Here is a 10,677-nt window from a genome sequence, read left to right on the forward strand (position 1 = left end):
AAATAATCTTTTTTATAAGTGATTTGAATAAGCACATGAATAAACGAAATAATGGGCTTTGATTATTTATCCACCGATACATATGTACAAATTAAATTGGTTCTAGCCATTGCAACGCACGGGCATCTTTTTAGTTACTCTAAAAAAAATACAAGTTAAAATCCAACTTTTATAAGTTGCAACAAAACTAAATTTAACCTTGCAACATGTAAAAGTTCAAAATTGACCTTGCATGTGTTATGAAGTGATCTATCACATATTAATCTATGTAGTTAATTTTTAAAAAATATTTTTACAATCATTTAAGTGACATGCAAATAATTAAGGTCATCTGTTTTTGACAAGATGAGGGCATGTTTGGGGGGCTTCTGACAGCTGCAACACTTCCTGGAATCAAAAGCTCTCACAAATAGTCTAGCTTTTCGTCCGAATTCTGAGAAGCTAGTTGTCGAATTTAAAGAAATGAGCTAGAATTTAGAAGGAAAGAAACACATATTTTTTAGATTTTCAAAAATTAGATACCAACCAGTAACTTATCAAAATCTTTTAACTCCAATTTAGTCATGGACACTAGTGGGCCTTGCAGGCTGCAGGTGCCGATTGTACGTACAGTACTACTTGGAATAAGTTCATCTAAGGTCCCTTAATTTGTCAACAAATCCGATTTTCGTCCTTCAACCAAAAAACCAGTTACAACTGGTCCCTCAACTGTCAAAACCAGTGCAGATGAGGTCCCTCAGCGGTTTGGATGGTGGTTTTGGCTGACGTGGCGCCTACGTAGCTAATTTGACTTTGTCTTTATTTGACGTGGCATTGACATGGTGCTTATGTGGCAATGTGAGCTGGAAAAATAATAAATCTCGTGGGACCCACATGTCAGTTTCACACAGAAATTAATAAAAAAAGGTGGGGCCCACGTGGGCCCCACCTGTCATTCTCAGCCCTCCTCTTCTTCCTCCTCTCCCCATCTGCCTCTCTCTTCAACTCTCTCCCCTCTCCTCTCTCACGACGCGCGCGATGGCAGAGGCTCGGCTCCGGCGGCTGTGGACGGAAGAGGTAGGGGCGGCGAGAGGTGGACCTAGCTGCAGCGACCGGCGGAGAGGAACTGGGCGTTAGCAGCGGAAGCGGAGTCTCGAAGGCTGCCCCCAGGCGATGCGGAATTGACAGCAGGAGCTGCGGGAAGACGGCAGCCGCTGTGGCCGCCCGCGCATGGAGGAGAGGTGGGAGCCAGAGAGCGCGAGCTCCTCCTCTTCCACGACGCCACCGGCCTCAATGCTCGATCTCACCCTCCTCGCGGCGTTAGAGCTCCGTCTAATATTCTTGTCGAGATCCGGCCAGAGTAGCACCAAGCCCACGAGGCCAAGCTGGCCATCGTCCCGCCACAGCTCGATGAGACGATGGTGCTCCTCGATTGGTGAGCTCGAGCCGGTGGCCAGATGCAGAGCGGAAGAGGACGCAGAGCACGTGCTACGACAAGTCCGCCCGGTGGCCGGCCGTGTCCGGTGTTCTGTGTTCATGTGCGCTCCTCCATGGGGGAAGCCGCCCCGGTGTGGCGTGCGACCGCGGGGAAGAAACGGGCTTTCAATTTTTTGCAGCGGCTGCATTTTTCGCTTGATTTCGTGCTAAAATTTTCTGCTGAGGTACTGGCATACTACTCTAGCGACATGTACCAGAGCGTGCCGACTAGCTGCGTCCGCGACGGCGGCGCCGCGGCCGACTTGCTGAGGCCCAAGTCGCAGATCCTGACGCGGCCATCGACGGCGCCGACGAGGACGTTGCCTGGCTTGATGTCGCCGTGGATGACCCCCTGGCCCCTGCGCGTGCAGTTGCTTCACGCCGGCGAGCAGCTGCTTCACGCCGACGTAGTCCATGACGAGGTGGAGCTTGCTGGTCTTCGGGTGGCAAGTCATCTCGCGGAGCCTCACGATGGCGGGGTTCCCGGCGCACGCCACGAGCATCGCGGCCTCCCACACTTCCTCTCCGCCTCCCTCGCCGGCCGGCGCCTTTTTCCTTCTCCGTGCGCGCTCGCCGACCGGCGAGGAAGGATGGCCGGGAGGGAGAGAGAAGAAGGCGCCGTGGATGAAAAGGATGTGGGTCCCACTATTTTTACTTTTGTCCGACTGACTTGTGGGCCCCATGTTTTTGTTTTTATTTTAAAGTTTTATATTTTGCTTCTAGTGCCACATCATCGCCACGTAAGACGAGGACCAACTCAAACTGGCCACGTCGGCGCCATATCAGCCAAAACCACCATCGAAACCGCTGAGGGACCTGCTTTGCACCGGTTTTGATAGTTGAGGGACCTGTTACATCTGTTTTCTGATCGAAGGACGAAAATCGAATTCGTTGACAAGTTAAGGGATCTCAAGTGAACTTATTCCGTACTACTTTGGGGGCAGGCGAGACAAACCGTTCCAGAGGCCTATCGTTGACTCGTGGTAGGCTTGGGACTAGGCCAGGTCAAGTGCCGCACATGGCCCAGAGCCCAGACGAACCATGAGTCGCGCGTGAATGTTTTTTTTAATTTTCAATTTATTTTATTAAAATATTTAAAAATAATTTTTGGTTTTGAAATTTTACGAATCTACAGCCCAACGCTTTCTGAGAGGGCGTTTTTAAGAAAACACCCCTTCTAAAGAGCGTTTTATGTCATGGCACATATCCGTTGACTCATGGTAACGTGGAGGACACACCATTTTGCAGGTAGCCTCCTCCTGCCCTTGCGTTATCAGCTCTGAGCCCGAGATCAGTCGAGCCGGCATGACCCGACTTACACGCCAGGCTGAGCCGGGCTCGCCACAGGATGCACCAACGGTCCATGCATGACCCAATAAGATTCGGGCCGTGCTGAGTCGGTCCGAAGGCACAGAAGCCCACCGAACTCCTCCTTGGAATAAGTATATTTTTTTATCCCTCACCTTTTTGGGCCATGTCCAAATGGTTAGAATAAGTCTATTTTTCATTCCTCATCCCTCATCTTGTTTGTGTCATGGGCCGGGCCGTCGGTTGGCCATCTATACTTGTCGGGATAGATCAGTAGCTCATGTGGCTGTCTGAAACCATGAGACCGGAATTAATGGGCATCAAAGATAAGCTTTCACGGTAGAGCTCGATAAATCGTGCGCTTCGACGTCGGAAGACACTCAGAAAGCTAGCAATCAATCACAGATGAAACTGAAATCATACGTTTGTCTACTGCTCTTTTTACCCCAAGAGCAAGGAAAACAATTACGGTGTACTCAAGACAGCATATAGTACGAAACTGAAATCACCCAAAGTCCCAGTCATGAACGACCCATCTCTGTGGTGGCCCAACTCGGTGGTTACGTGCGTCACTTTAATCTCCACCCAACAACACAGCCCACCACCTCATTCAATCATCCTTCAATCATTTCCCACGTCATGCGCTGGCCGCTTCCCTCCACGACTCCACCAGCCGCGCCAACGTCACCTCCGACTCGCCGCCGTCGCGCAGCGCCGCCTTCGCCCGCCGCATGGCCGCCAGCGTCCGCTCCAGGAGCGCCCTCCCGCCGTCGGACTCCATAAGCCACCGCACCTTCGCCGCCACCTCCTCCGCCTTCACGGTCCCCTCCCCGACGTCGTCGTCGTACCCTTCCACCGCCACGGCCAGCCGCATCTCCTTCTCCAGGAACACCCTGTTCATCCGCTGCTCCGCGTACAGCGGCCACGCCAGCATCGGCACGCCGGCCACGATCGACTCCAGCACCGAGTTCCACCCGCAGTGCGTCACGAAGCCGCCCACCGCCGCGTGCGCCAGCACGTCGCGCTGCGGCGCCCACGACTTGACGACGAGCCCCCTGCCCTTGGTCCGCTCCAGGAACCCCTTGGGGAGGAGCGCGTCCAGGTCGGGCTCCGGCGGCTTGTCGAACTTCTTCGCCGGGTCGTCGCTCGGCGGGCTCCGCACCACCCACAGGAACCGCTGCCCGCTCGCCTCCAGCCCCGCCGCCACCTCCTTGATCTGCTCCGCGCTGAACAGGCCGATGCTGCCGAAGCAGAGGAACACCACGCTGCCGTTGGGCTGCGTGTCCAGCCACGCCAGGCACTCCTCGCTCCGGTTCTCGCCCACCTCCGCCGACTTTATCAGCGGGCCGATGCAGTAGACGGGCGGCGTCGAGACGCCCGGAGGCGCGCAGCTCCCCGCGGCAATGGTCTCGACGGCCCGCGGCTCGAGCGAGCGGAATGTGTTGACGAGGAAGCCCCGGGTGCGGCAGAGGTCGGCGGACGCTTTCAGAAATTCCGCGTAGGCCGGGTCGTCGCGTTCCATGAGCGGCAGGACGGAGTGCGTCGCCGGGAACGAGGGGATGCCGGGGGCGTGCACGAGCTCTTCGCCCATCTCCCCGAAGTTCGCCGTGGTCTGAGCGTGCAGGACCGGGAGGTACAAGAAGAAAGCCAGGATCTCGGCGCCGGAAGTGTAGAACATGTAGGCGGGGACACCCAGCTCGTCGGCGACGTCGAGGGCGGCGTTGCAGAAGAAGTCGATGATGAGGACGACCGGGGAGGCGCCGGCGAGGAAGTCGCGGAGGCCGGGGTTGGAGAGGCGGGTGACCTCGAAGGTGAGCGACTCGTGGTGCTTGGACGCCGCTGGCGGCACCTCCACCTTCGGCAGACGGTGGAACGTCATGGCCGGGTTGGCCGCGGTGACGCCGGCGAGGAAAGGCCCAGTCGCGCCGGTGTTGCCGTACGGTGGGTCGACGACGACGACGGTGACGGCGAGGCCGCGGGCGGCGAACACTTTGCCGAGCTCGATCATGGAGACCAGGTGGCCCATGCCCGGCGACGGGTAGAGCACGACCGGCTTCCGGGCCCTCGTGGTGGCTGCGTCGCCGGCGTCCATCAGTCCGTGACGGATCGAGCACTCGAGCAGGTATAGAATCTCGGATGCGTCGAGACGAGTGGAGATGGGAGCGACGACGAACGAACACGTAAATAGAGGCGCGACGAACGGTTGCTGCGTCACTAGTCACTACTCCAACCCCCGTGGTCCAGTGGTAGGGTCCAGTGGTGAGTGGTGACCGATGAGTGGAGACAGGATTTATACCGCCGCGATGACGAGACACAGACTGAAAGGACACAACCCCCATTTCCGGGAAAACCCCCACAACCCCATTTTTGGCTACAGGTATTCTAGGTGTCACACCAAAATTATAAGTTTAATTGAAATTAGAACGATATGTTGGAAAAATTAGAAGTTTATGTATGTAGAAAAGTTTTGAGGTGTGTTTAAGCCGTGTTTAGTTCCCCCAAATTCCCAACTTTCCATCACATCACATCACATATAAAACTTTTCACACACAAAACTACCAACTTTCTTCCAATTTTAAAACTTTTCCACCATCAAATACAGCCTTAGTTCACGCTAAAATTGGAATTTTGGTTGAAATTGTGACGGAAAAGTTTAAAGTTTATGTGTAGGAAAGTTTTGATGTGATGGAAAAGTTGGAAGTTTGAAGAAAAATTTTGTAACTAAACACGGCCTTGATGTGATGGAAAAGTTGGAAGTTTGAAGAAAATTTTTGGAACCATGTGTTTAGTTCACGCTAAAATTTAAAGTTTTATTAAAATTGGAACAATGTGATAAAAAAGTTGAAAATTTTAAGAAAAACGAGCATGGTGGCCCGCGCAGATTGCACGGCCAGCATCATTATATTTTCTCTTATATAATAGCATATATGTCTTTTCAATGTATTATTCAAATATATTAAAATGATAATATAATTTTAAATTTTATACTAATTTACGAAACTACTAATATGTAATATTCATGTTGTATTTTATAAATGTATTAGTTGTTAATTATTTTTAATATCAAATTTTCGTTATTTGTAAATTATATTTCTATATGGACTCTAGTCTCGTCTTTCAATATTTCTTTTTCTAATTCCGAATTTTTGTTATTTGTAAATTGTATTTCTATATAGACTCTAGGCTCTTCTTACAATATTATTTATTTTTAAATCTGAATTTTTTATTATTTCTAACTGTATTTCTATGTGGACTCTAAACTCATCTTTCAATATTATTTAATTTTTAATTTCAAATATCAGTTACTTTTAAATTTAAATTGTATTCCTATACTGACTTTAGTCTCTTCTTCCCATGTTTTTTTAATTTCGAATTTTAGTTATCTGTAAACTATATTTTTATACAAACTTTAAACTTTACTTTTAATTTTATGTTTATTCTGAATTTTAGTTAGTTTTAAATTCCTATATAGACTCTATACTCTACTTCTAATATTCCTTATGTTTAATTCTGAATATCTATTATTTCTTAATTGTATTTCTATATGGACTCTAGTCTCCTCTTCTAATATTCCTTATTTTTTAATTCCGAATTTCAACTATTTCTAAATTGTATTTCTATATGGACTCTGTTTTTCTTTTTCTCCAATTAATATAAGAATTTCTAGGCCGTGAGAGCGAACGTGGAGGTTACTTTTTCTATTTCTTTAATAAGTTAATAGATTGGGAACTAAACAAGGCCTAAACTCGGCCTTACTCTACTCCATCCGGAACCCGTTGATAATCCACCAGAACTGCTCGCGAAAATACAGACGGAAAAAACTACTGTTGTCGTTAAGACTGGTCACGTACAGCGGCCAACAAACATGACACTGCCTTGAAGTCAGGAAAATGAAAAACGCCTATAAGTCCTTCCCTCGTTGCGCCAGCTCAAATTTTCACCGATGTGAAGCGGGCGACCGCGCTTTGCTAGGTTTCTCGCTTCCTATGTGAGCGATGCAGAACCTCGCCAAAACGAGGACGCGCAGCGAGGAGAAGACGAGGGTCGCGCACGCTGTGGACAGCGTAGCCTTGTGCTCGTGTGCCCTAGCGCCCAAAATCCCCTTCCGTCACAGCAATATCCCCTGTTCGCCCTTCCAATATCCCCTCCCGCCATAGATCGGATTGGAAGAGCAAAGCAAAAAAAAATCTTGGGGATTGAAAGAGAAGAACAGATCGGATTCAACAAGATGAAAAAGAAAAAGAAAACAAAATCATCACAGGATTCGCGCTGCATCAGCTCCAACCGTCACGACGGCGGCAACGACGCCGCTGGCGGTGGCGTTGAGGGCGGCGAACTCGTCGAGGTTGATGAAGCCATCGCCATCGCCCACGAAAAACCCCACCCCGATCTCAACGGCGTCGGAGCATGGCATTGCCGCGCGCCGCGCCTTCCCCATCCGGCGTCGAGGGGGGAGGAGCGGCAGGTGGTGGTGGTGTTGGTGGATGACGGCGGCGGCGCCAACTCGAGCTCTAGGCGGCGCGGTCGACCGGGACGAGGCGCCACGGTCGACGGAAGGCGAGGCGGCGCGGTCGATAGGACCGGGGACAACACCGCCGCCGTGCCCGGTGCAGCCGTCGCACGTTGTGCGGCAGCATCCGCTCGAGCTCCGCCACACCGCCGCGGCGTGGGAGGTGAGGAGGCGCGGCGGCGTGGGAAGGAGGAGTAGGAGGGGGGCGGCGCGGCTGAGAGAAAAAGAAGGGGCGAGGTCGCGAGGAAGAGAAGGGTAGGTGAGGAATTAATTTCCTTCACCTGCCCGTGTCCCCTGTGCGCTAGGGTACGCTCACTATGGGCTTTGTACTCTTCAACAATAGCTTTATCTTATTAGGTCACTCAATAAGGTACCTGTATTGTGAGCTTGAGTGACTTTGGACCATTTTCTTAAGTTAAGTCTCTCATTACGTGCCTTACAATATCAATACCTTAAGGTGGTGGGCTATACGATCTAAGTTCAAAATTACATCCCTTATAATTATTTGTATTAGGTTATTTCCTAATATTCTTGTTTTTTTAAGTAAGGAAGACACATTCGAATCGGGTAGTTGGATCGAAGGATTGTCGGCTTGTCGCAACGTCATCGATTACGAATGGAACCACATCACCCGTTCACATGTTTCTCCCGAACCTGCATGACAAATTAAATACTAGTAGGTTATAACCAACGCCGAGTTTATATACTGGAGTACTACTCCATGCATGGTTGATGGCTGATGTCATTGCTACCGTATGTGTGTGCATGTACTCTCTCATCTCAAAATATAAAGCATTTTTAGTATAGTGATAATTTAAATATTTTAAACTTTAACTATTAATAGCAAAAATATAAAAAGCATCAATCACATAAATTTGATATTAATAGATTTATTCTTAAACAAACTATCATAATATGCATATCTTTTTTATTTAAAACATATTAATTTTATAGATATTACTGATCAAAGTAGTATCTCGAAGATTGTATCAGGTAAAAAAATACTTATATATTTTGAGGCGGGTGAGTATATAATTCGTGTTATGCATGGCCACATGGGCATATATAGGAGTATAATCCTAGGGGGTCTGTGTTATGCGATGGCAATGATACGGCACCGTGCCGATAGCCAAACTTAAGATCTTCTTTTGATTTCATTCGCTATTTCACATGATTTCTATCATTTTCATACTTGGTATTGCCAAAATACCCCTTTGGTTGGTTAAATCAAGATGAGCTGGTCGTTAGATTATAATATATTGACGTGTAATTTTTTTTCACGTTCATGAAAGCTGGTTGTTAGATTGGCGCATGTTAAGGCCCAAAGTGATCGAAGCGGCCGATGAATCCGATCCATAAGGAAAAAGTACACAGAAGGTCCCTCAACTTGTCATCGGGATAAAAAACGTCCTCGAACCGCAAAACTAGATATGCGGAGTCCCTTAACTATACAATGCCGGTCACCCGAGGTCATTTGATGGTTTTGACCCCGGTTTTGATCTACGTGGCGGCTAAGTCAGTATGGTACCCACATGGACCCCACATGTCAGGTGTCCACGTCACCCTCTCTCTTTCCCCTCTCTTTCTCTGTTTCTCTCCTTCCTTCCTCTCACTCTTTGCTCTCGCACTCGCAAGGCATGGGGATGCCGGCGCTAGGGCGCCCATGGCAGCGCGCGCGGCCGGTGACGGGGGCTCCCAGGGCGGCGCGAGCTTCCCCCAGGCGGCGCACAGGCTCAGGGAGGGAGCACCGAGAACCAATCCCCACTACAAGAATCCTGTTAATCCGTGATGAAAAATATCTGTCACGGATCACTAGAAAACCATCACAAAACAGCATCTGTGATGGTTTAAGAAATCATCACGGATTGAGAGTCATGGATTGACATGCGTGACGGTTTGTCGAAAACCATCACAGAGTACTAGAATCGGTGACGGTTTTAAACCGTCACAATATTGCCCAAGGCCTAGTTAATCCAGCCCAAGCCCATTTCCTGTGACGAAAAATAACCGTCACGGATGAATTGCCACATCATCATAGATGCTTACATGGATGATGACGTGGACACTACCTCAGCCCATTTGTTAACAGGCCAGAATCAAAGATGGGCCAATTTTGGCCCAATTTCAGCCATTTTCGCAGCAATTTTCCAGCCATTTTTGCAAGCCCATTTCAGCATATTGCAGCCCAAATTCGTCACTAATTTTTAGCCCACTACTGCAGCACATATAGCCCATATACACAGCCCATTGTTAAACATTCAGCCCACATACACAGCCCACAAGGAATTAATGTAGCAGCACATTAAATAAAAAAAAAATCTTATGTTTCCATCCAACAACATATCACATGAATTTTCATCCAGCATCACATTACACAAGTCTTCATCCAACAACAGTTACCATACAAAAGTGCACACAACCTTATAGTTTACCATGGCACAAGCCAATAACACAGACTCAAGAAATGCATACAAGTCCAGCAGCTTGATTCATGCAGCATGCAGCAGCAGCAAAATGCAAGTAGCAGCAACAAAATATATACCACCATGTATGACTTAACCTGGTCGAAATTGACTTCACACAAGTTAGCAGCAGCAAAATGCATGTAGTTATAGGCAAAAGATATGCACCATGCATGTCTTAACTTGGTCGAATTTGACTGAGCAAAAGATTAAGTTTTGCTTCCATCTCAGATTGACTCCTCTTCATCTCCTCTCGGTCTTTAATCCTTGCCTGCTCAGATTCTTGCACTTTGTTTGACAAATCAGCCACCTGTGCACGAAGCTCAGCATTGGCCCTTTTCTCCGCTTCTAGTTCTGTCTCAGTGCTCTGCTCACTGAATCTAGGCTGGGCATTATTGAAGCCCACATTCTGCAAGAACCGATTCTTCTTGGTGTTCTCAGCAAGCACATCAGCAACAACTTGAGCCGCTGACTTAAGTTCTTCACCTTCTGTTGTTGTAGATAGCTTGTTTTCCATCTGAGTCTAGCAAGAAAGTAGCAAACATGGTTGATGTTGAGAGAATTAAAAATAAGCACTACAAAGATCAAAGTCTGAAAATTATCTTACAATAGCCTCCTGTACAACTGGGGTGTAGCCAAGGTTCACCTTACCGTTTTTTTTTTTTGGGGGGGGGGGGGGGGTTACCGAACCCCCGCGGTATGGTGGTTACCGCGGTAACCGTGCGGTTACTGCGAAAAACCGCACAAATTTCGTTTCCAAATTTTCGAATTCAAAATCCACGGTAGGGACACGGTAACCGCACGGTTTGGTACGGTAACCGCGGTAAGAGGACGGTAACCGCGATATGTTGGAACTGAAATAAGAAAAATAAAAAAAATAATAGAAAAAACTAAAATGTGAGTATTTTAGTTAATTAAGATGTGGTTATACAACAGAAAAAT

At 48.4% G+C, this 10,677-nt stretch overlaps 1 protein-coding gene across 1 annotated transcript; it reads right to left on the reverse strand.

The window, feature by feature from the left end:
• Window positions 1-3,169: 3,169 nt before the first annotated feature.
• On the reverse strand, window positions 3,170-4,901 carry LOC127760740 (UDP-glycosyltransferase 88B1-like). Its single transcript, XM_052285040.1, has one exon. The coding sequence runs from the start codon at window positions 4,853-4,855 to the stop codon at window positions 3,401-3,403; it is 1,455 nt and encodes a 484-aa protein (XP_052141000.1). The 5' UTR covers window positions 4,856-4,901; the 3' UTR covers window positions 3,170-3,400.
• Window positions 4,902-10,677: the final 5,776 nt, after the last annotated feature.

This window comes from Oryza glaberrima, chromosome 1, assembly GCF_000147395.1.
Source record: "Oryza glaberrima chromosome 1, OglaRS2, whole genome shotgun sequence".
Lineage (NCBI taxonomy): Eukaryota > Viridiplantae > Streptophyta > Magnoliopsida > Poales > Poaceae > Oryza > Oryza glaberrima.